The sequence below is a fragment of the Oncorhynchus clarkii genome, chromosome 25 (assembly GCF_045791955.1).
Source record: "Oncorhynchus clarkii lewisi isolate Uvic-CL-2024 chromosome 25, UVic_Ocla_1.0, whole genome shotgun sequence".
Taxonomy (NCBI): domain Eukaryota; kingdom Metazoa; phylum Chordata; class Actinopteri; order Salmoniformes; family Salmonidae; genus Oncorhynchus; species Oncorhynchus clarkii.
The window spans coordinates 19456754-19482859 of NC_092171.1; the positions used below are offsets into that span (position 1 = coordinate 19456754).

Below are 26106 nucleotides of genomic sequence, written 5' to 3' on the forward strand. Positions count from 1 at the left end.
TGCTGTGTTAGTCTTTAATACACTCATGGTCAGCCTTTTTTCTGGTCATCTGTACATAGCCTATATCAGGGTTTCTCAAGCTCAGTCCTGGGGCCCTACCTGGGTGCACGTTTTGGTTTCTGGCCTAGCACTACACAACTGATTCAAATAATCAAAGCTTGATCAGTTGGTTATTTGAATCAACTGTGTAGTGCTAGGGCAGAAACCAAACATGTGCACCCAGGTAGGGCCCCAGGACCAAGTTTGTTTAACCCTGGCCTATGACTATTTCTACCACAGCTCAGACAGTCACTTCCTGACTTGTAAGTGATGTGGTGTGTTCTCAGTCTCTTTAATGTTTCCATTTCTTAAAGCTTCCAAGGCCTGGCAATATCTATTTTACACTACACACCAGCCACTTGGTTTCTGAATTGTTCTTATCGCCAGTCATTGAGAGCATTCTGTAAAAAAGGCAAGTGTCTGTGTAAACAGAAAACAAAAAGCATAGTTTTTAAACCTTGAAATCTTGTCTTTAAATAGTTTTGTTTTTTTACACAGCATAAACAGAATTTAAGTGTGCGTGAATGAGATGACATTTCATCAGTGTAACAAAGCATCAATAACCTGTACCATGAACATCTTAGGATATAGTGTTTTCACAGTCCATCTTCTGATAGGCTACAATTGTTCTCAGAAAAAGTACATGAAAAATACTTAATGCAACTTTTTGCCATTTATATTATAATTATTGTAGGTAGAAAATAGCAAATGGTGCTTTGAGATGTACAACACCTACTCCCTGCCCCAGACACACAACATTTAGCATAAATTATTTCACAATTTCAGCCCATGCAATAAGTCCAATGCACCTTTTGGTCTATTCAAGTATCCCTTTTCCTAGTTAACCAACACAAAACGTCTGCAGTTTAGGTTAATCAGGCAGGTATAGCTGCTGCGTGTGAAGGGCGGTAGGTTGGTTTGTTTAGCCATTGACTGGGGAGGCTGGCTCACATGTCCAGTAGCAGCACTCTGGGATCTTCTACCACAGTCTTGATCTTACGCAGGAAGGTGACCGCCTCTCTGCCGTCGATGAGGCGATGGTCGTACGTCAGAGCCACGTACATCATGGGGCGGATCTCCACCTGCAGCAGAGGAAGAGGAGCTTCAGAGACAAACTGCTTCTTGTCTCTATTCCACATAAACTAAAGTCCTCTCACGGTCAACTGCATTTATTTTCAGCAAACTTAACATGTGTAAATATTTGTATGAACATAACAAGATTCAACAGACATAAACGGAACAAGTTCCATAGACATGTGACTAACAGAAATGGAATGTGTCTCTGAACAAGGGGGGGGGGGGGGGGTCAAAAGTAACAGTCAGTATCTGGTGTGGCCACCAGCTGCATTAAATACGGCAGTGCATCTCCTCATGGACTGCACCAGATTTGCCAGTTCTTGCTGTGAGATGTTACCCCACTCTTCCACCCAGGCACCTGCAAGTTCCCGGACATCTCTGGGGGGTGTGGGGGGGGGGGGCTAGCCCTCACCCTCCGATCCAGCAGGTCCCAGACATGCTCACTGGGATTGAGATCCAGGCTCTTCCCTGGCTATGGCAGAACACTGACATTCCTGCCTTGCAGGAAATCACATATAGAACGAGCAGTATGGCGTGGCATTGTCATGCTGGAGGGTCATGTCAGGATGAGCCTGCAGGAAGGGTACCACGTGAGGGAGGATGTCTTCCCTGTAACGCACAGCGTTGAGATTATTGTTGTTGTCATCCTGTACCTGTCCCGCAGGTGTGATGTTCGGATGTACCGATCCTGTGCAGGTGTTGTTACACGTGGTCTGCCACTGTGAGGATGATCAGCTGTCTATCCTGTCTCCCTGTAGCGCTGTCTTAGGCGTCTCACAGTACAGACATTGCAATTTATTGCCCTGGCCACATCTGCAGTCCTCATGCCTCCTTGCAGCATGCCTAAGGCACGTTCACGCAGATGAGCAGGGACCCTAGGCATCTTTCTTTTGGTGTTTTTCAGAGTCTGTAGTGTCCTAAGTTTTCATAACTGTGACCTTAATTGCCTACCGTCTGAAAGCTGTTATTAACGACCGTTCCACAGGTGCATGTTCATTAATTGTTTATGGTTCATTGAACAAGCATGGAAAACAGTGTTAAAACCCTTTACAATGAAGATCTGTGAAGTTATCTGGATTTCTACGAATTATCCTCTTTGAAAGACAGGGTCCTAAAAAAGGGATGTTTCTTTTTTTGCTGAGTTTATGATAAGGAGTTCTCCTGAGATATGAATCTACAATATATGGAGTAAAATCAAAGTCTACAGAACAGAGCCAACCTTGCCCTCGATGGCCACTGGCCTCTCGAAGATACCATGCATTCCCAGGATGGCAGACTGCGGAGGGTTGATGATGGGCGTGCCAAACATGGATCCAAACACGCCACCGTTGCTGATGGTGAAGGTTCCTCCATCCATGTCCTCCACGGCCAGCTCATTCTTACGAGCCTGCAATCAACATCATCAACTTAGAAAATGCACAAAGTCCAAACATAAAGTACAGAGAAATCCATGTTATCCTACCTTCTCCCCCAGCTCGTTGATGGTCTTCTCAATGTCAGCGAAGTTCATTCCCTCCACTCCACGGATGACAGGCACCACCAAGCCCTGGGAGACAGGACACATTAGATATTCTGAGTTTTGGTTCATGTACAGTACCAGTCAAGTTTGGACACACCTACTCATTCAAGGGTTTTTCATAATTTTTTACTATTTTCTACATTGTGGAATTATAGTGACGACATCAATACTATGAAATAACACATTTGAATCATGTAGTAAACAAAAATAAGTGTTAAATTATAATAGATTTTATATTTGAGATTCAATGTAGCCACCTTTAGCCTTGATGACAGCTTTGCACACTCTTGGCATTCTCTCAACCACCTTCATGAGGAATGCTTTTCAACAGTATTGAAGGAGGTCCCACATATGCTGAGCACGCGTTGGCTGCTTTTCCTTCACTCTGCGGTCCAACTCATCCCAAACCATCTCATTTGGGTTGAGGTCGGGAGATTGTGGAGGTCAGGTCATCTGATGCAGCATTCCATATTTTGATTTGTTTAACACTTATGGTTACTACATGATTCCAAATGTGTTATTTCATAGTTTTGATGTCGTCACTATAATTCCACAATATAGAAAATAGTACAAATAAAGAAAAACCATTGAATGAGTAGGTGTGTACAAACTTTTGACTGGTACTGTATATTAGTCCTGTTGTAAAAGTGTTCAATGTGAGTAGCCAACCATCGGCATTACCTTTGGTGTTGCTACAGCCACACTGATGTCCACGTAGTCCCTGTACACAATCTCTTTGGTGGTGTCGTCAATGACTAAAAATATAAACGGTATGAAAGGGATTTGAACATTTTAAATACTAATAAACTTTAGTTAGAGGTAAAGTGACTATGCATAGATAATAAAACAGTGAGTAGGAGCAGTGTAAAAACAGGGGGGGTGGGGGGGGGGGGTTGAAGCTGTTAAGGAGGCTATTGGACCTAGACCTGGCGCTCCGGTATCACTTGCCGGGTGGCCATTTGAGAGTACAGTCTGCTTTGGCTTCTATGATTCACTTCCTTGAAGCATACAGCGTTTTTGTGTCTGTGGGGAGGTGGCCCACAGACAATTTTACGAGTGAAAATTAACCACTTCTTGACTGTGGCTCGTTTAAATAGGCCAGAGAGGCATTGGTGGAGTACACACTAAGCACGGTTGTCTATGTAAATCTCGTTCCTGTTCTTAACCAACTTAACCACATACGCCTGATACCAGTGGATACAAAATGTGTGTTGCCTTATTCAGACTGATATGACAAGTAAAGCAACTTCTCAGAAAGAAGAGCCCACCTCCGTTGACGGCAGGCTGTTCCATCAGAGCATATGCTGAAGCCTTGACAAATGCAGACATGAAGCCCAGCTTGATGTTGTGTTTCTTCAGGAAAGCGTCTTTGTAGGCCTTCCTCATCTCACTGATGTTGCTGTGGAGAGAATTAGGCTCTCATATCGATCGCAAACATGCATTACACTCAATCTTTTCAACCAAACTTTAAAAAAACTATACTAATTTTTTCAGTAAAAGTTCAGCTTCTCCAGGTCATGGTGATCGAGTGCTATTGACACTGGGCTAATGTTTCACCATCGCTCATTTCTCCTCTGTATGATGAAAAAGGCCTCTTGTATCTCTATTTGTTTGTTTTCCTGTCTCTAACCTGGTTTAAACTCTAAAGTTTCTTCGCTAACGGCATTAGCTTCTCCCAAGGCACTGAGAAAGGAGAGAAGAAGCGATAAAAATCTTCACTTTCCAAAACCCTCTAAATCTTACTGGCCTGTCATAAAAACCCATATCGGTTGGGGCAGCTCGTCCACTCAGAGCGCAGGTCTCTGTGGGCCCCAGTAGAAGCTCTGGTCTCCAGGTCTGACTGCTCCTTCGGCTATAGATGAGCCAGGCCTGGAAGTCTTCTTCCAGACCATCAATGCCAATTCAAATAGGATGCAGAGAAACCCCTGAATAGCTGAAAGCTGACACCCCACATTTGCAAAGGAAAATAAATCCTCAAAGTGTAATCTTTAGTACAGGGGTCATTTCCTTGTAAATGAATAAAGCCCCTGTTTTAAGAAATCTTATCTTTTTTTTCACCAATATTAGGACCAAATATTTACATTCCATCGTTTAAGAGGAGATCTGGCTTTAAAAAGCGTATCCCATTGAGCAGATTTCAATCTCTAATCATTATCTGTATGGCCTCAGCTTGAATAGCATTTCTTTACTTCTGACTTTACTTTATCTAGACACCTTTATTTTAGACAGGACATATAATCCCTAATATAAATGTATACATTTATATAAGTGAATCTGTTGTACTGAAAGTGTAGTGGTAATGTTTAAAATGTTCTGGATGAGTAATCAGCTCCTTTAAGACCCATTTCCTATCTAATTATGTTACTAGAGATAGGGTTTGATTATGTAGGACAGCTATTCTGTTTTTGCCTACCTCATGTCGACCTCATTAAATGTTGTCAACATAGCGCAGGTGTTCTGGGCTTCCTTCAGTCTCTGGGCGATTCTCAGACGCATACGGTTCATCTTCACCTGAGACAGAAAAAAAAGAAAAACTAAATATTTAAAGAATTTTCACAGAAAAATCACAACAGCTATGCATTCTATCAGACACTGTTTTTGTATACCAACACTATGGTCTGAACCATTGTGAATATTAAGAATAATGTTCCTTTACTGCAGTATTCCTGATTATGATGCCTCACCCTGTGCTCTGTCCTGACTGGTTTACCCCCTCCATCTGTGACAGCGGCTGGGGCAGCAGGAGCAGCAGTGGGTTTGATGGCTGAAACTGTACCGAACAGACAGGTGAACAGGAGTTGTTAGTGCCACGCCACCTCTTCTTAGCCATTACCAAGTGTCACTGTCAACAGGCAAGGGCCAAGTGATTTATCCTATTTCCATAATCAACAGTAAACACTGGACAGGTTAAATACTTCTCACTTGACATTGAGTTCATTGAGTGGCTGACAGACTAACCTGGTGTGGCAAAGATGGCAGCTCTTGGGACGGGTGGCACTGGGGGCATAGTGGTAGGGATGGGGCCCACTGCAGAGGGAGCAGGAGAGGGCGTTGTGGCTGCATCATGGGGGGGTGGAGGAGCGGCTACTACTGCTGCTGCTGGGGCCTCTGCAGCTTGGGCAGCAACAGCTGAGGAGAGAAAGGTATAAGAATGCATTAGGCAATAGCAATGTGTTTACTTTGTAGGTAAGTATAATTTGTAAGTATAATCTAATAGCTCTGTAAACACAACATCTCCCATGCGTCTTGAATTTAGAAGATTTTTTATGTGGTCCTACCATAGACATGGTAAACTCAGTGGTACTGACCTCCTTTCCGGAGTTTGAAGAGAGCCTGTCCTCCCTCGACCTTCTCCCCATCAGGGACCAGCAGCTCCTCAATCACCCCAGCAGCAGGAGACGGCACCTGCACAGATGTCTGTGGGTCGAGACAAAACATCAAGGACCATGCATGATACATCAAACTTTCCGTGGGTCTGTTATTCTAACCATCTACAGTTAACTGTTAGTTTACTATAAAAGGCTGTTGTGAAAATGGCAGTTCAAAGGGTGATTCAGCGACCATTAAATACCTTGTCCGTCTCAATTTCACAAACCACCTCATCCTCTTTGACAGAATCACCAACCGCTGTAAAGAGAGAGTTGCATTAAGCGTGGCAAACAGAAATATCTACCTGGCTGCAACCAGGTAGATCTGAATGAGCACAAGAATCAGAGACAAACATAAGTTACTGTACCTTTCTCCCACCTCACATCCCCCTCCGTGACAGACTCTGCAAATGCAGGTGTCTTTACTGTGATGACTTCATTCCCTAAAAGACGGAGACAACACAATACCGACTTAATACAACTCTTGTAGTGTTACACAGAATCACATTACTGCTTAGATCACAAGGGTCAAATAAACAGATGGGAGTCCAGGAAAATACATACTGCAAGCTACAGACGTCTTGAAGTATCTGATTTGGAAGATGCTGGACCTGGCTTCACATTTCCTACAAATAAAATACAATCAATACAGAAAGTATAACTGCATAATACAAGGCTAAAACACAGCTAAAGCAATGTTTCAATGAGAAGACAGGTCAATGGTGTAGCTATAATACTTACGTAGGGTTATTGACAGTGACACTACAGCTAGCTGACAATCCTGCAGGACAGATGACAGCGGTACTCAGTTCTAGCGCAGAATCTCAAAAGTCACTGAACAAAAATATAAATAGGCAACATGCAACAATTTCAAATATTTTACTGAGCTACAGTTCATATAGGGCTCCCGAGTGGTGCGGCAGTCTAAGGCACTGCATCTCAGTGCTAGAGGTGTAACTAGACACCCTGGTTCGAATCCAGGCTGTATCACAACTGGCCCTGATTGGGAGTCCCATAGGGCGGTGCACAATTTGCCCAGCATCGTCCAGGTTTGGCCGGTGTAGGCCATCATTGTAAATAAGAATTTGTTCTTAACTGGACTTGCCTAGTTAAATAAAGTTTACATTAAAAAACACAAATTAATTTAAAGAAAGAAAGTCAAATCCATTAGGCTATGGATTTCACATGACTGATGATACAGATATGCATCAGTTGGTCACAGATACCTTAAAAAGAAGTAGGGCGGTGGATCAGAAAACAAGTCTATATCTGGTGTGACCACCATTTTCCTCACGCACTGTGACACATCTCCATTGCATAGAGTTGATCAAGCTGTTGATTGTGGCCTGTGGAATGTTGTCCCACTCCTCTTCAATGGCCGTGCAAAGTTGCTGGATATTGGCGGAAACTGGAACACGCTGTTGTACATATTGACCCAGAGCATCCCAAACATGCTCAATAGGTGACATGTTTGGTGAGTATGCAGGTCATGGAACTGGGAAATGTTCAGCTTCCAGGAATTTTTGTACAGATCCTTGTGACATGGGGCCGTGCAGGCAGGTGAGGTGATGACGGCGGATGAATGGCACAACAATGGGCCTCTAAACCTCGTCACGTATCTCTGTGCATCCAAATTGACATTGATAAAATACAATTGTGTTCGTTGTCCGTAGCTTATGCCTGCCCATACCGTAACCTCACCCCCACAACTTTGAAATCAGCAAACCACTCGCCCACACGACGTCATACGTCTGCCCTGTACGGTTGAAACTGGTATTCATCCGTGAAGAGCACACTTCTCCAGCGGCCATCGAAGGTGAGTATTTTCCCACTGAAGTAGTTTACAACGCCGAACGTAAAGAAATTAACATTACATTATCTAACAACAGCTCTGTTGGACATTCCTGTAGTCAGCATGCCAATTGCACTCTCCCTCAAAATTTGAGACATCTGTGGCATTGTGTTGTGACAAAACTACACATTTTAGAGTGGCCTTTTATTGTCCCCAGCACAAGGTGCACCTGTGTAATGATCATGCTGTTTATTCAGCTTCTTGATATGCTACACCTTTAAGGTGGATCTTGGAAAAGGAGAAATGCTAACTGACAGGGATGTAAACAAATTTGTGCACAACATTCTAAAGAAATAAGCTTTTTGTGCATATGGAACATTTCTGGTATATTTTATTTCAGCTCATGGGACCAACACTTTACATGTTGCATTTATATTTTTGTTCAGTATAAAGAGTTGGGTTCAACTACTGTAATTAACATGCAGTTTCAAAACACTCACCTGGCACAGCCCGCCGTGCAGACACATTGATTCCCTGTCAAAGAGAACAGTAACCTGTTAGCTATCAATATAAAGTAATCATTAAACAACTCAAAATATATATCATATGCATATGTTATATCCCCCCCTTCTAAAACGAGGGAGTGAAAATGCATAAAATCAACAACAGGTGTTTGTTACCAAGGACCATGTTTACAATGTTCACATGAACAGTCTGACAGACAGACTTTGACATACTGTATCTCCCCAGTCAAAGGTCAGTAGTGGGGGAGGGCTACTGCCACGTTGAAAAAAAAACTGGGGAACTCGGAACTCTCCGACTTCCTAGCGTTCAAGTCAACTGGGAACTAGGAGAAAAACTACCTCCGACTTGGAAAAATAGTTGATTGTTCATCCAAGTCGGAAACTTGGGCATCTTTCGAGAACTCAGACCTGCGACCTGAACATCACCGACGTGATGATTTGACCTCGTTTTCACCGAGTTCACAGTTGTCTTGAAAGCGCCATTAATACATGCGTGTTGTACCAATCCGTGACTTCAAACCATGGAAACAATGTAGGCATACACTATTATACAAACAGACTGCTAGGGGATAACTAGCTACTATGACTAAATATATAACCAAGTGAAAATAGATTGATAGAGGACTGTCATCTGTGTATTTGAGAGTTCGACTGGTTTGTTTAATCCAGTTATGCAAAGATTGGACAGTCAATATGATGTCAAATCTGAATGAAAAAAGAACATAGCTTGTTCAAAATATAGCTAGCTAACTAGGCAAAATACAACAGTCTATCATCACTAAAAAATAGCTGTGTGCTCTCAAATAACCTCAACATATCGTAGCTTGGTAAGGTTAGATAAATAAACCACTGGTTGGCTAACTAGCCAACTTCGTGAAACCAAATAAAATGTTAGCTATAATCAAATGATATGGGAGATATTGCTTTAGAATTCAAAACCGGGTTGAACCAATGTCTTGCCGGGGAATCGGGTGTCATGCTGTCCTTGGCTTGCAATGTGAAGGCCTACTGCTCAACCGGCGGCGCTTCTACACCTCTCGCTAACCTAGACCTCAACGTTGGCAGCAGCATGATGAAGCTCCGCGTGAAAGTTTTCCATTTATCTAATGCCTACCTGACGAAAGACCGAGAGAGAACGACCGAAGTTCCGGGTGAGACACCGGGAGTAGGATAACATGGTGTCTGTAATGACAGCAACCTGTCGGCGGGAGGGAATCTCCTCCCCTGTAGTACGCCAAAACCTGCTAAAGGCGGAAGCAGTGTGGGAGGAACCAAGAGCCACAACTAAAGAGGGGATTGATCAAAGGGATGTCCCAAAAAAGGATCCACTGTGGAAAAGCTAGTGGCTCAGTGAGTGAAAATAACTTACAATACATTTGCATAATGCATGTTTGATTTTTCCTCATCTATTCCTAAATAGGATTGGATAATTACACAATAAGATTATTATTTTGTATTTTATGTCAGTTTATAGCTTTAAAAAATGGTAGGGCCATTAAATCACTGATAATGTGATATCTAGTCGACACTCAATAAAGTGAGTGCCTATCAGTTCAACACAAATTGTAGCATACAGTTTCTTCTCATTTCATAATCAGTTTTCTTGCAAATTGTCCTCAAACTCACCACTCTGAAATATTGCCATATTATGCCAATACATAGATTTGTTGAAAATGACAAAATGATATCTATTAAACAACTAATATGAGCTCAACTAATTAGTTCTATTGAGGATTTGTTTTGAATGATGGGGAAGGCCGTCATTGTAAATAATCATTTGTTCTTAACTGACTTGCCTAGTTAAATAACGTTGAAATGAAATTTAAAAAATCATCCTTGGCCTCAGAGTTGAGTCAACTCCGAGGCCACGCCCCTGTTTCTTTTTGATGCATTGACAGTAGCTCCAGCTCTCATCACATTCATTTTCAGTGTATCAACCAGTGTATCAACTCGACCCTACTCCACGCAACAGGTAAGGTGCGCGTTCTGTGTGCTCGTTTACTTTGGGACATTCTCAGGATGACAACTAAGCCTACATTTCGCAGCTACATCCTTAGTTTCACAACTAAAGGCTATGATTGTTGACCTTATTGTTAGTTGATGTCAGCATTGTCCACATGCAAATGAATTGGTTGCTTATGATTTCAGCTATGTTGAATTCTTTACGTTTTTTTTGTGTATATCATTAACTCAGTAAATAAAGGCACGTTTGTTTTGTGTTTTTAAGCAAATCTTAGGCACACTTTAGGCTTATTGATTAAACATTTGACATAGAAAAACTCTCAATGAGCACTTATAGACTACTTTTCACTACAGATTACAAGCTGCACTGTAACATTTTGTTATGTTCGTCTTGTTTAAAAATATATGAATAACTCTATAATTGATTAACTATAGTTTTATGGATAGTTCTGTCATTTCCATGCAGATGGACGTAGGCTATAGGCTACATTTACTATTATGTTAGAATATCATGCCACGTTTGTGATTGATCCAAATAAATGTACTTGATAATCATTAATTGCCTAAAGAAAAATACTCTCCTATTAGATAACCTTACTAAAAAAATTGTAAGGATGATTCAACAAACGACAGAAAGCGTTTCCATCCAATAAAGAGAAAATAATCCATCCTCAAATTGTAAATCAAGTATAGAGACTACCAGTTCTTCAGTCACTGCCATACACCAGGTAGCCTACACAATGTGCAATGTGTTGTAAATTATACATTAAAGTCGTGCTGTAAGTGGAATATGAATGACTTCACTTTATTTATTGAGGATGTCTATTTTTCCAACTTTCTGTAGTCATAGTGGTCATAAGATTATTTGTATTTTTATTTTGTTGTGTTTCTCCCTCCAAAAAAAGTTATTGCAAAGAAAATGTCCATACTGGCTATAAGGCTATTTACTCACTTATGTAAAGCTAAATATTTATCACATGAGGGCTTGGTGAAATATACATTAATTGTGTGTTGTTTTTATAGAATGCAAGTCTGTCATTTGTAATGTGTAATTAATAGTGATTGTGGTAAATTTGATCAATGCATGTTTTTACCAGGAGACATTTTTACTAGCTATCTTAACATGCTGTTATTACAGAGATTAAAGAAATATGCAATAACATGATCCACACATTGGAATAAATCAATTTACAAAGAAACTACAATTGAATGCAAATGAGAGATAAAAACATTAATTGATTTATTTTCCCCTTAATAATATACAGTATCCGTCAAAAGTTTGTAGACACCTACTCATTCAAGGGTTTCTTTATTTTTACTATTTTCTACATTGTAGAATAATAGTGAAGACATCAACATTATGAAATAACACATATGGAATCATGTAGTAACCAAAAAAGTGTTAAACAAATCAAAATATATGTTATATTTTAAATTCTTCAAAGTAACCACCCTTTGCCTTGATGACAGCTTTGCACACTCTCGGCATTCTCTCCATCAGCTTCATGAGGAATGCTTTTCTAACATTCTTGAAGGAGTTTCCACATATGCTGAGCACTTGTTGGCTGCGTTTCCTTCACTCTGTGGTCCAACTCATCCCAAACCATCTCAATTGGGTTGAGGTTGGGTGATTGTGGAGGCCAGGTCATCTGATGCAGCACTCCATCACTCTCCTTTAAGATCTAATAGCCCTTAGACAGCCTAGAGGTGTGTTTTGGGTCATTGTCCTGTTGAAAAACAAACAATAGCCCCACTAAGCGCAAACCAGATGGGATGGCGAATCGCTGCAGAATGCTGTGGTAGCCATGCTGGTTAAGTGTGCCTTGAATTCTAAATAAATCACAGACAGTGTCACCAGCAAAGCATCCCCACACCATCACACCTCCTCCTCCATGCTTTACGGTGGGAACCACACATGCAGAGATCATCTGTTCACCTACTCTGTGTCTCACAAAGACACGGCGGTTGGAATCAAAAAACTCACAATCTTTGTCCTAAGGACAGATTTCCACCAGTCTAATGTCCATTGCTCATGTTTTTTGGCCCAAGCAAGTCTCTTCTTCTTATTGGTGTCCTTTAGTAATGGTTTGTTTGCAGCAATTTGACCATGAAGGCCTGATTCCCGCAGTCTCCTCTGAACAGTTGATGTTGAGATGTGTCTGTTACTTGAACTCTGTGAAACATTTATTCGGGCTGCAATCTGAGGTGCAGTTAACTCCAATGAACTTATCCTCTGCAGCAGAGGTAACTCTGGGTCTTCCTTTCCTGTGGCGGTCCTCGTGAGAGCCAGTTTCATCATAGCGCTTGATGGTTTTTGCGACTGCACTTGAAGAAACTTTCAAAGTTCTTGAATTTACTGACATTTTCCGGATTGACTGACCTTCACGTCTTGAAGTAATGATGGACTGTCGTTTCTCTTTGCTTATTTGAGCTGTTATTGCCATAATATGGACTTGGTCTTTTACCAAATAATGCTATCTTCTGTATACCACCCCTACCTTGTTACAACACAACTGATTGGCTCAAACGCGTTCAGAAGGAAAGAAATTCCACAAATTAACTTTTAACAAGGCTCTCCTGTTAATTGAAATGCATTCCAGGTGACTACCTCATGAAGCTGGTTGAGAGAATGCCAAGAGTGTGCAATGCTGTCATCAAGGCAATGGGTGGCTACTTTGAAGAATCTCAAATCTCAAATATATTTGTTTAATACTTTTTTGGTTACTTCATGATTCCATATGTGTTATTTCATAGTGTTGATGTCTTCACGATTATTCGACAATGTAGAAAATAGTACAAATTATGAAAAACCCTCGAATGAGTAGGTGTGTCAACTTTTGACTGGTACTGTAGATTGATCCTTTGTGTGTTTTTTCAGAATATTTTCTTGCCTTTCATATTCTGATTAAATAATACCTTTCATGAGTAAAACTGTTATTCTTTTTTATCATTCATATTGACTATGTCCAACCCAAGATGAAAGGGAGACACAACTGTGCACTCCCCTGTGCCTTGAGTTCTTAGAGATTTCTCTTATACATCTGAGGATCTCCAAATAATGATCTAATAACGAGTGGCCTTTGACATTCCATGCTATGAATATGTAGTAACAAGTTTGTTAACCGAGGTAGTGATTACAAGATCACAGATTAAATGTCAAGTTCTAAATATGAAATGGCAGGATCACATGTGAGGCTATTGCGTTATATTTTCAATTCTTTTGAGTAGCAGTTTATTTCTGTGCATCGCCACTTTAAGATGTCATAAGCATAATGGAAGAAGCAGATTATTGTTTCCCACCATGATTATATACATTCAATCAACTCTGTTGAACATAATTGAAGTGGCATGTAATAGAGAAATGAGTGAGCACTGTCGACTAACATTTAGTAACCGAAGTGTTCTGGTGCAAGCCCTCAGCTCTATGTTCTGTTTAACTTGTACTCGTGCTTTCTACTTTCCCCAAAACATAATAATTTGAACCCCAAATATTGTTAAGTGTTGCATACTGTTCACAGATATACCCCATGCTATAGATGCTGTACTGAATAAGATATTTATGGTGTATTCAGGTTTTATCCTTTGCTTTTCAGATACCTGCATTTCCAGAGCAGTCTGTGGTCCATTCATCTCATTGTGACTCACTCTAAGGTGTCCCGACACAGCAATAAAAAGGTTCACAGTGGGCATGAACCTAAGCCTTCCTGACCAGAACATGCACAACCCCAGTGACGGCGGTGTGGAGGATGACAAGGCTGAGCTCATGATCCCCTGCTTCCGCAGAAACATGTACGATGAGCCTCTAACCTCATACTCCAATGGATCCATCATTTCCCACCTCCTGCGCAAAACCGTCCAAAACAAGAGGGCTCTGGACGAAAGCCACTTCTACCTACCGACCTCTGCTGTGTCCAGCTCCACCATGGCTGACTCCAGTCAGGAGGACCAGAGCAGTGTCTCCTCCAAGGACAGCACGGCGGAATTTGCATCCCCAGGCAGTCACCTCTCAAACGGAGCCAGCCCTGAGGGGGACAGGCCGCTGAGTGATCACCTCCAGGCCAAGCGTGCCCGTGTGGAGAACATAATCCGAGGCATGGCGGGGTCTCCCAACAGCAGGCTCCATGGGGACAGTGAGAGGGCCGTGTCAGACACCAGGGAGGCTAGAGAGGCCTACAGGGAGAACAAACGTAAACAGAGGCTCCCCCAGCATCAGGAGCACAGTCTCAATGCTGCTGCTCTGGCTAACAGAGGCAGCAGTAGCAGCAGTGGCAGCAGCAGTAAGGATGAAGAGTGCAACAAGCTCAAGGAGCAGCTCCAGAGCATGCAGAGGCTCCTGAGACAGCTCCAGGAGAAGTTCTTGCAGGTTTATAACCAGGAAGACACTGAGCGTGAGGACAGAGATGGCACAGGCACAGCCAGCACCGCAAAACATGATGACACCACACCAAGCAACGAGTCTGGGTTCCGTAAAAACATGGATGAAGAGTTAGAGAGGAAGCATGACGGAGCTAAAGGGGACTGTAAGGACAGAGTGAAGAAAGACGGAAGTTATCTGACACATCAAACGGAAGGCAAGAACCTACAGGAGACTCTGAAGCATGAGCTCTCCAAAGCGGTGAGTGAGAGTGTAGATATGGTGTTCAAGAAACTCTCCTCCACGGGGCTCAACCAGTCATCCTATCAGCGCATGTGTCACACCCCGGAGAACATCGACTTGGGAGTTGAGAGGAAGGGCCAGGTAGCCTGTAACCAGGAGCAATCACACACTGAGGAGCCAGTCAAACCCCAGGCTCTAGAGTACTACGAGAGCACTGAGCCTTGCAGCCCTGAGGATCAGACTGAGGCTCTGTCTCTTGTGGTCCGTAAGCCGCTCCTAAGCCAGCTTAGCTCAGTTACCCCGACGGTGAAGAGGCCTTACCCCTTACACCATTCTCCATTCCAGTTTAACTACAGCACACCTCTCCATGACAGTCAAATCCTGGAACACCTCCTCAAATACGGGCCCCACACTAATTTCGGAGGTCTTCCATGCGTGACCCCATCCATGGACAGAACCTCCCCAGACTCTGTGGAGCTGCCCTGGGATGCTATCGCCATGAGGTCCAAAGTGACATCCAGCCACCTGACCCACCACCCTCGCACATCAGGCCTAGGACCAGTGACCGTGGACAGTCTGTGTCTCCCTCACGTCAAGATGGAGTGTGGGGACATGCAGAGCATGGCAGAGAGAAACTCCTACATGTCTCTGAATATATCCTTTTACTGGCCTAAAAAATCTCATAGTGTGGTAGTGTTCCATCTAACATTTGTCAGCATATAGATGTAGTAATGTAGAATTGCATTTACAAGTATATAGTCTATGGATGTATGCATTAAATGTTTCATAGAATATAAAAAAAACATAATGACATAGAGCATTATGTACACTGTATTAATAATCCTATATGTGTTTACTAATATTGAGTTATCTGATATTATCTACATTCATTATAAAATCCACTATACAAACTCCCTCTGTTTTGCCTTCCCAGTTGAACAATGATTCGCTGAGGTTCAATGCAGCATGCGCAGTTCCATTAATACAGACTTCAAGGATCATTTTTTCTTTGATCTCGCTAACCCAAAATAAAATTATAGCATCTTCTTTAATCTGAGCAGAGTAATGACTTTAAGTCTAGAAAAAGACAAATAAAAAGGAATACAAGGCTTTGATAAGAATTGTCAGGAACAAAAGCCAATTTTCAAAGGCAGAGAAAGCTTCTGTTTCTGTCCAGGAAACAGTGTTTTTTCAGACTTGAAAAGGTGCAGAATATATTTCTCTATCATCAGTGTGATAGGAGTGCATCTGAAAGGTCAGAGCTGAGTGCCTGTGGAAAGCAGAAGTGCCTCCCTACCAGAACACTTGTCTTCTTGAGTATATATTGGATACATACACAGCCATCAAAAGATGTGTTTATACACACAAAAAAACATTCCAACAATAAATATAATCCAGTGAGAGTATATTCAATGACACCACTCTGCATTTTATCATGATTATGATCACTTTAATCATAAATTAATATAATCACATTGTCAAACGAAACATTAATAATTATTTCCCATAATCATTATGATAGAAACAGTCTAATAGTCCCCTGCTGCTGTTGTTAAGCATTGTTTGATCACTGGATACGTTAACAGCACATCACAGGTAAACTGTTGTAAGCCAACTCCTGTGCCATATTTCTTTTTCACCTCTACTGAACAACTCTAAGTGACGTGAAGATTGTGCCCGTGGTCAGAAGTGGTCATTGTCCTTAGTTGTAAGGATTTGGAGAAGAATTGTATTAGGCTCTCTGAGGATATGCTTTATCTTTACTGTACAAAGAGCTGTGGTTCTCTTTGAACAATTTCTCATCAATCTTTCATTCCAAATTCCTTATTTCAAAGGTTGTATTCCCTAATAAATGTATAGTGTGCTGTGACCTGCTGATAAGGAAGTATTACCTAAGGCGTGGCCGTGGGCTACAGAAAGAAAGACCTCTGAAGATCTAGTTGAATAGAAACTTTGCTTGAGGTATGATTTTATCTGTAACATGATGAAGCAGATTAATACTAAAAAAATCATACTTCAATCATCGTTTCTAGCTGGAAGATGTCTTCAAATGACCAAGTAACTAGTTACTATTCAAAGCATTTTCCAAACAATCACCATCACCACCGCTAGGCATTAGGTGAAAGAGCCGCAGTGACTAATTGAAATCCCAAATCTAGTTTATAATGTTGTAGGGTCATTATTGACTTCCTGGTTACCACAGAGCTGTTATTTAGTGTCATTCATTTTAATTGGAGACAGAGGCAATTCAGTATTCTAATCTATTAACACTTTGTACAGTGTATGTGAACTGTATTTAATTGTGATCGACTGACAGAACTTGTGGCCTTAACACATTGACACATTCAGGAAGGCCTAACCCCCAACCATCTGAAGAAAGCTAAGCTGATGTTCTTCTACACCCGTTATCCCAGCTCCAATGTGCTGAAAACATTCTTTCCAGATGTCAAGGTAATCTAACACAATATTAATTAACATTAGGTTATTTAATGTTAATGGGCTTGTTCTATGTTCACCATATTTGCCTGCAGAATACTTGTTGATGTATTTTTGGGACAGAATGGTCGGAGGAAGGAAACAAAAGAACACACGGTTTAGAAAAACAAAGCTGTTAAGCCAGTAGCATGTCCTGGGGCATAGACCAGGGAGATAGAGGGGCATTCTTTCTTTAAAAAGCCACTCTAGTCAGCAAATGGACTGACAAAAGACTGTAATAAAGCCACTGTCGTTCTGCGTCAATACAGGGCAGGTTTTAGACATGCATGCAGGCAGGCTGTGAGGCGAGCACTGGGCCTAACCACAGCATCCTGTATTTCTGTGTGCCCTGTGTGTTTCCTCTCCTGTCCCCTCTCCTTCCACCGTGGCCGGGACATGTCCTGCTAGGGCCAGTCTGTGTCTGGGGCCCAGGCCTGGCCTCCACACTACTCTATCTGACCCTAGGGTCAGAAGGGAGGCCTGCAGCCAGCAGCCTACTGCATCTCCTCCTTGCCCACGACCCTGTGGTGGGAAGTGGCACTGAACAAAAGACAGTTCTAATCCTGGTGTCCGATTCCATCCTATCAGGCAGAGTCACTGAGAGGGAAGCTTCCTTCTGTCCTTGCGCTGCACTGTGGCTTTCTCACCGTCCGATAGCAGCAGAGAAAATAAACGTCTTTGATGCCTGCCCAGCCCTTGGGCATTTTTTTCTTTCTTTCTGGATGAAGAGATAGAATAACCAGGCTAATGTCAAGACTGAGTTTAGAAACACACGGCTTTGACAGATGTTTTTTTATTCAGTAAGTTGGTGGGAAAAGATCAGAGCAATTAACGTTGAATAAAATGACAGACCAACACAATCCATATTGCTTACATACAGTACCAGTCAAAACTGTGGACACACCTACTCATTCAAGGGTTTTACTTTATCTGTACTATTCTCTACGTTGTAGAGTGAAGACAGTGAAGGCATCAAAACAATGAAATAACACATGAAATCACGTAGTAACCCAAAAATATATTTTAGATTCTCAAAGTAGCCACCCTTTGCCTTGATGACAGCTTTGCACAATCTTGGCATTCTCTCAACCAGCTTCATGAGGAATGCTTTTCCAACAGTCTTGAAGGAGTTCCCACATATGCTGAGCACTTGTTGGCTGCGTTTCCTTCACTCTGCCGTCCAACTCATCCCAAACCATCTCCATTGGGTTGAAGTTGGGTGATTGTCGACTATGTACATACTAAATATAGATCTTTATTCACTTGTGGAAGGTTTTACCCAAAACAACACATTTATATTCCAGCTCAGATTTGTAAATCGATATGAAAAAGAGAAAAGACACGGTTTTGACATAGAGTAGGTTCTCGATCATCTTGCATCAACTTGATTATTTGGTCGATAAAGACATGTAATCTGAGTAAACGATGCCAGTAAATTTTTCTCAACTTGTTGTCCCCTTGTGTCTCTAGTTCAATCGCTGCATCACCTCTCAGCTCATCAAGTGGTTCAGTAACTTCCGGGAGTTTTACTACATCCAGATGGAGAAGTTTGCCCGCCAGGCCATAGTGGACGGGGTCACGGATGTGAAAGACATGTCCATCAGCAGAGACTCTGAGCTGTTCAGAGCCCTCAACATGCACTACAACAAAGCCAATGATTTCCAGGTAAGTCAAAATGTGTTTATCTTACCATATGTATGGTCAGTTCCTCCCCTGGTATCCAATGTAACTATATACTGTATGTAAACTCGTCAAGGTTTTTCCATGATTTTAGATTATTACATATTAGATTAACATCCTCCCTTTCCAAAGTAAATTGCAGCACGTATTCAAAGAAAATATGGTCAATGCTCACTGAATTATCTTTATGTATGGGAACAGTGTGTTCATTCTGCTTTCATCAGCACTCCTCAGTAGATGCAGCCAATGCTGTGCTTTTTGCCCTGAAACTAAAATGAGTCATAAAGTGAGGAAAACAATGAAGTTGTTTAGGCATGAATGTGATAAATTACACATTGATGTAGTATTAGGGTAATACACCTTCATTAGCATATCAGATAATTATCCTCCTAGTAACCTGTTCCTGATCTGGTCTGGTCAGGAATCTCCTACCTCTGTGGTTCTGGTCTGGTCAGCTATCTCCTAGTTGTGGTCACGTATGACTGTGTCCTTGCCCTGACCCATGTGTCACTGCACCTGTGGCTGCACAGCCTTTGCAGCCATTATCTAAACTCTAGAGCAATGCTTTATCAAACTGTGGGAAGAGGAAGCTGCAGAATCCCACTAAAACAACTCTGGATTAGAGGACCAGTACGCCTGAGCGAGGCTCAGATTGCTACTGATGCGGAATGCTGAGAAAGATGCTGTGAATTCCGAGGGAGAAGGCTGATTGGTGGGAAAGAACCAAGACCGTTTTCTTTACCTTGGGACTAAGACATTCCTTTCCCAGGGATGCTTTGTGTCGGGAGATGAGAAAAAAAAAAGTTATGCCAACAACTGGACTGTTAGCGGGTCTATGGGAAATAATGGCACCGAATAGATTCTTGTCCCAGCATCCAAGCCTGATCTGTGTTGATCTGTGTTGAGAACAGGGTGAAATTCCTGGGAAGGCTTGGTGCTTTCTCTCTTTCCGAACAGCTAAATTCAAGGCAACAAGGCTACAAAGTCAAAGGAGAATCCCACTACAGACAGCTAATGATTCTGACATTGCATTTGTTTTATGAGCATAGAGAACAAAGTGTGAAGGAGCTGTCTGTTTTGAAGTGAGTAAGGGTGTTAAAAATGAAATCATAGGCCCCGGGGCTTTGTTTTTTTTATAGGCACCCCAAACTTTGCTTTCCAAACTGTACGTTTTACCCGCGATTATATTTTGAAATCTGCAAGGCAAACCGAAAGCCGCAACCAACCATAGAACAATAATCCATAGATGGCAGTTCCCATTCAAGTCAGGACTGGTATCCATTGCTACTGTACCCATGAGTTTAACAGTCAAATTGCCAGGGTAAGAAGTTACTAAACCCTTCTATGGATTATATGTCTATGGCCACAATGCAACAAGCTGTATATTTAGCGCATGCTGCCCAAACTGTAGACATACTGGTAACTGCCAAAATAAAGGAAACACTTAAGTCAATGAGGCATATAAAGTATACAGTGCATTCTGAAATTAGTCAGACCCCTTGATTTTTCCCCACATTTTGTTACATTACAGCCTTATTCTAAAATGTATTAAATGGTTTATTTCCCTCATCAATCTACACACTATACCCAATAATGACAAAGTAAAAACAATTATTAAAAATCTTAAATATCACATTTACATAAGTATACAGGCCCTTTAATCAGTACTTTGTTGAAGCACCTTTGGCAGCGATGACAGCCTCGAGTCTTCTTGGGTATGACGCTACCAGCTTGACACAACTGTATTTGGGGAGTTTCTCTCATTCTTCTCTGCCGATCCTCTCAAGCCCTGTCATATTGGATGGGGAGTGTCGCTACACAGCTATTTTCAGGTCTCTCCAGAGATGTTCGATCTGGTTCAAGTCCGAGTTCTGGTTGGGAGACTCAAGGACATTCAGGAACTTGTCCCGAAGCCACCTGCATTGTCTTGGATGGGTGCTTAGGGCCGTTGTCCTGTTGGAAGGTGAACCTTCGCCCCAACCCGCTCTGGAGCAGGTTCTCATCAAGGTTCTCTCTGTACTTTGCTCAGTTCATTGTTCCCACAATCCTGATTAGTCTCCCAGTCCCTGCAGCTGAAAAACATCCCCACAGCATGATGCTGCCACCACCATGCTTCACTGTAGGGATGGTGCCAAGTTTCCTCCAGACGTGACGCTTGGCATTCAGGCCAAAGAGTTCAATCTTGGTTTCATCAGACCAGAGATTCTTGTTTCTCATGGTCTAAGAGTCCTTTAGGTGCCTTTTGGCAAACTCCAAGCGGGCTGTCATGTGCCATTTACTGAGTAGTGGTTTCTGTCTGGCCACTCTACCATAAAGAACTGACTGGTGGAGTGCTGCGGAGATGGTTGTCCTTCTGGAAGGTTCTCCCATCTCCACAGAGGATCTCTGGAGCTCTGTCAGAGTGACCATCGGGTTCTTGGTCACCTCCCTGACCAAGGCCTTTCTCCCCCGATTGCTCAGTTTGGCCAGGCGGACAGCTCTAGGAAGAGTCTTGGTGGTTCCAAACTTCTTCCATTTAAGAATGATGGAGGCCACTGTGTTCTTGGGGACTTTCAATGTATCAGAAATGACACAATCCTGTCTCGGAGCTCTATGAACAATTCCTTCAACCTCATGGCTTGATTTTTGCTCAGACATGCACTGTCAACTGTGGGACCTAATATAGGCAGGTGTGTGCCTTTCCAAATCATGTCCAGGGAATTTAATTTACCACAGGTGGACTCTAATCAAGTTGTAGAAACATTTCAAGGCTGATCAATGGAAAAAGGATGCACCAGATCTCAATTTTTGATTCTCATAGCAACGGGTCTGAAAACTTATGTAAATAAGGTATTTCTGTTTTTTATATTTAATAAATTCGCAAAAATGTCTACAAAACTATTTTCACTTTGACATTATGGAGTATTGTGAGTATTTATTTATTTATTTAATCCACTTTAGAATAAGGCTGTAACTTAACAAAATGTGGAAAAGGGGTAGGGGTCTGAATACTTTCCTGGCATGGTTTAGGTCCACTTGTGAAGTCTATGCCAAGGTGCACTGAAGCTGTTCTGGCAGCTCGTGATGGCCCAACATCCTTTTCAGACACTCTATGTTGGTGTTTCCTTTATATTGGCAGATACCTGTATGTTCCTGTGATAAGGCTGTCTACACTCATTGAGAACGGGTTATTCCTGTGGTTGATGGTTGCATTAAAAAAAAAATATATATATATATATATACCACATATATAATATATAGTATATACAGTACCAGTCAAAAGTTTGGACAAACCTACAATTGAAGTCGGAAGTTTACATACACTTAGGTTGGAGTCATTAAAACTCGTTTTTCAACCACTCCACAAATTTCTTGTTAACAAACTATAGTTTTGGCAAGTCAGTTAGGACATTTTTCCAACAATTGTTTACAGACACATTATTTCACTTATAGTTCACTGTATCACAATTCCAGTGGGTCAGAAGTAGAGGTCCACCGATTATGATTATTCAACGCCGATACCGATACCGATTAATCGGCCGATTTTATTTTTTATTTTTTGTAATAATGGCAATTAAAACAATATTGAATGAACACTTATTTTAACTTAATATAATACATCAATAAAATCAATTTAGCCTCAAGTAAATAATGAAACATGTTCAATTTGGTTTAAATAATGCAAAAACAAAGTGTTGGAGAAGAAAGTAAAAGTGCAATATGTGCCATGTAAGAAAGCCAACGTTTAAGTTCCTTGCTCAGAACATGAGAACATATGAAAGATGGTGGTTCCTTTTAACATGAGTCTTCAATATTCCCAGGTAAGAGGTTTTAGGTTGTAGTTATTATTGGAATTATAGGACTCTTTCCTGCTATACCATTTGTATTTCATTAATTAACCTTTGACTATTGGATGTTCTTATAGGCACTTTAGTATTGCCAGTGTAACAGTATAGCTTCCGTCCCTCTCCTCGCTCCTCCCTGGGCTCGAACCAGCAATACAACGACAACAGCCACCATCGAAGCAGCGTTACCCATGCAGAGCAAGGGGAACAACTACTAGAAGGCTCAGAGCGAGTGAAGTTTGAAACGCTATTAGTGCGCGCTAACTAGCCAGCCATTTCACTTTTGTTATACCAGCCTCATCTCGGTAGTTGATAGGCTTGAAGTCATAAACAGCACAATGCTTGACGCACAACGAAGAGCTGCTGGCAAAACGCACGAAAGTGCTGTTTGAATGAATGTTTACACGCCTGCTTCTGCCTACCACCGCTCAGTCAGATAGTTAGATACTTGTATGCTTGTATGCTCAGTCAGATTATATGCAACGCAGGACACGCTAGATAATATCAAAGTAATATCATCAACCATGTGTGTTAACTAGTGATTATGATTGATTGTTTTTTATAAGATAAGTTTAATGCTAGCTAGCAACTTACCTTGGCTTAATCTTACCTTGGCAAATCAAAATATATGGTACATTTTAGATTCTTCAAACCCTTTGCCTTGATGACAGCTTTGCACACTCTTGGCATTTTCTCAACCAGCTTCATGAGGAATGCTTTTACAACGATCTTGGCTTCTTTTCCTTCACTCTGCGGTCCAACTCATCCCAAACCATCTCTATTGGGTTGAGGTCGGGTGATTGTGAAGGCCAGATCATTTGATGCAGCACTCCATTTTTGTATTTGTATTTATTACGGATCCCCATAAGAAATACAAAATGGTGGAGTGTGGACCTTCTTCCTGGAGTCCAGCAAAATTAAGGCAATTAATACAATTTTAAAAACATTACATTACATTACATTCATTCAAACTGTGTGCCCTCAGGCCCCTACTCCATCACTACCACATATATACAGTACAAAAGTGTGTGTATAGTGCGCATGTTATCGTGTCTGCGCCTATGTTTATGTTGTTCCATAAGGTGTTTTTTATCTGTTTTTTTGTATCTATTTTTACTGCTTGCATGAGTTACTTGATGTGGAATAGAGTTCCATGTAGTCACAGCCTGGAAGTGTGTTTTGAGTCATTGTCCCGTTGAAAAACAAATGATAGTCCCACTAAGTGCAAACCAGGTGGGATGGTATATCGCTGCAGAATGCTGTGGTAGCCATGCTGGTTAGATGTTCCTTGAATTCTAAATAAATCACTGACAGTATCACCAGTAAAGCACCCCCACACCATCACACCTCCTAAAAGTTAAAAGTAACTTTTAACAAGGCACACCTGTTAATTGAAATGCATTCCAGGTGACTACCTCATGAAGCTGGTTGAGAGCATGCCAAGAGTGTGCAAAGGTACCATCAAGGCAAAGGGAAGCTACTTTGAAGAATCTGAAATATAAAATATATTTTGATTTGTTTAATACTTTTTTGGTTAGTACATGGTTCCATATGTGTTATTTCATAGTTTTGATGTCTTTACTATTATTCTACAATTGAGAAAATATTAAAAAATAAAGACAAATCCTGGAATGAGTAGGTGTGTCCAAACTTTTGACTGGTACTGTGTACACTGTATTATTGTTATTATTATTATTATTATTATTGATTAGCCTGGGCCCAGGGGCTTCACTCCCGGTAAGCCCTTGTTTTAATCTGGCCCTGCTTGTAGGTCCAGGTTCCACAGTGTTGATTCAGAGCATTGTACAAAAGAGTTATGTAAACAATGAGACAACACACTTCACATCCACTCTGGGGGTTTGTCACTCACATCAAAGAAGCTGTTGGTTTAGATTTTGCTTGGTTTCAGTGCAGGTAATTCATTGAGACTTGGCTTTAAGCACACCATCGTGTTTGATCCCTCTACCAACAGGTTCCTGAGAGATTCCTTGAGGTTGCTGAAATTACTCTCCAAGAGTTTTTCAACGCCATTTCAACTGCCAAAGATTCTGACCCCTCTTGGAAGAAGGCAATCTACAAGGTCATCTGTAAACTGGACAGTGATGTACCAGATGAGTTCAAGTCATCCACCTGCCTATAGACAGAGCAAACAATAGCCATGCTCGATGAAGGAAGGACATTTTCCAGTCATACAATGACAATAAGTGCTAATTTTAACACATCTTGCCAATAAATTGGATTTTAGTGAGAGAATCAAGGAACAAATGGATTATGTTGTAAATGACATATTATACACTGCAGTATAGGAGCCTACTTACTGCACTTACAGCTTTTTACAGTCTCAGTGAGCTTTATAGCACTGCTCCAGCTCTCTCCTAGGAGTTAAAAAAAAAACTTAGCTGACAGCAGATCGTAGTGTTTCTGTGTATCTCCATAAGGATTCAATTAAGACAAGATGTAGTTGCATGTTTGTAGATGTAGTGATATTTAAGGGCAGTGGTTTAGTACTGTGGTCCACTTGCTAGGTCTGATAGACTTACAAATGTGAACAAAATGGTACTTTCTATACATATTTGACTTATGGTTCCTAATGGACATGCGGTTTTGGATGATTTTGTAGCAAGTGTTATATGTAAATGTGAATACGCTAAATGTATTAACCTAATAGCATGTAAATATTGCAAGTGACCACAAAGAACCAATTGTTTGAGAAAAAATTGTATGTACAAAAAAGTACAAAGTTATGTTTAGATGTTTTGTGCCTATTTCTATAGTCTACTGCCTATTGTCAACTCAATTTCAGAGACACCATTTTCTGAGTGGTTATTTGATAGTTCTGCTGATAGAATAAAGATGCACTTACTTCATCTTGAGACGTCTGTTATATCACTGATTGTAAGTCACTCTGGATGAGGTTGTCTAATGAAATTACTTAAATATAAATAGATGGAAATAATCATTTTTATTTTATGGAATTATTTCACAATTCATTTCAGACATCACCAAACATTTAGTACATTTTGTTCATATTTTTACTGCTATTGTTTGTAACACCACATTGAAAGTATTCTGCCTCAATTCCTAGCCGCTGAGGTGCCACTAATCCATGCCATAAAGACATCTGTTTAAAGTCCCACAGACTACGTTGCTCACATTGCACTAATTGTGTGGGCAGCGTGGATGCGAACAACTGCCTTGTCTTAAAAACAGACACAATGCATTCCCTCCTAATGAGTAATGCCCAATGTG

The 26106-nt window shown here is 41.3% G+C and overlaps 2 protein-coding genes across 2 annotated transcripts; one reads left to right on the forward strand and one right to left on the reverse strand.

The window, feature by feature from the left end:
* LOC139384223 (dihydrolipoyllysine-residue succinyltransferase component of 2-oxoglutarate dehydrogenase complex, mitochondrial-like) lies at positions 1-9565 on the reverse strand. The gene is made up of 15 exons (XM_071128952.1): positions 9434-9565; positions 8296-8329; positions 6745-6784; positions 6568-6629; positions 6372-6446; positions 6207-6262; positions 5944-6052; positions 5594-5764; positions 5320-5405; positions 5049-5146; positions 3904-4034; positions 3317-3390; positions 2579-2662; positions 2336-2503; positions 1-1121 (listed from the first exon to the last, which is right to left on the reverse strand). Exons 1-15 carry the CDS (start codon positions 9494-9496, stop codon positions 987-989), a joined length of 1386 nt encoding a protein of 461 aa, XP_070985053.1. The 5' UTR covers positions 9497-9565; the 3' UTR covers positions 1-986.
* On the forward strand, positions 8626-25726 carry LOC139384221 (prospero homeobox protein 1-like). Its single transcript, XM_071128951.1, has 5 exons — positions 8626-9669; positions 13875-15532; positions 17222-17329; positions 18824-19018; positions 24830-25726. The coding sequence occupies exons 2-5, from the start codon at positions 13970-13972 to the stop codon at positions 24995-24997; spliced, it is 2034 nt and encodes a 677-aa protein (XP_070985052.1). The 5' UTR covers positions 8626-9669; positions 13875-13969; the 3' UTR covers positions 24998-25726.
* Positions 25727-26106: the final 380 nt, after the last annotated feature.

Excerpts from the sequence above, each read along its gene's own strand:
- LOC139384223 (XM_071128952.1), bottom strand. The coding sequence starts at position 9,496 with ATGTTATCCTACTCCCGGTGTCTCACCCGGAACTTCGGTCGTTCTCTC. Across the intron at positions 6,263-6,371 it reads GGATGTGAGGTGGGAGAAAG|CGGTTGGTGATTCTGTCAAA; the intron begins GTACAGTAACTT and ends CTCTCTTTACAG. Across the intron at positions 2,504-2,578 it reads TCAACGAGCTGGGGGAGAAG|GCTCGTAAGAATGAGCTGGC; the intron begins GTAGGATAACAT and ends TGTTGATTGCAG.
- LOC139384221 (XM_071128951.1), top strand. The coding sequence starts at position 13,970 with ATGAACCTAAGCCTTCCTGACCAGAACATGCACAACCCCAGTGACGGC. Across the intron at positions 15,533-17,221 it reads ACTCCTACATGTCTCTGAAT|ATTCAGGAAGGCCTAACCCC; the intron begins ATATCCTTTTAC and ends ACACATTGACAC. Across the intron at positions 19,019-24,829 it reads ACAAAGCCAATGATTTCCAG|GTTCCTGAGAGATTCCTTGA; the intron begins GTAAGTCAAAAT and ends CTCTACCAACAG.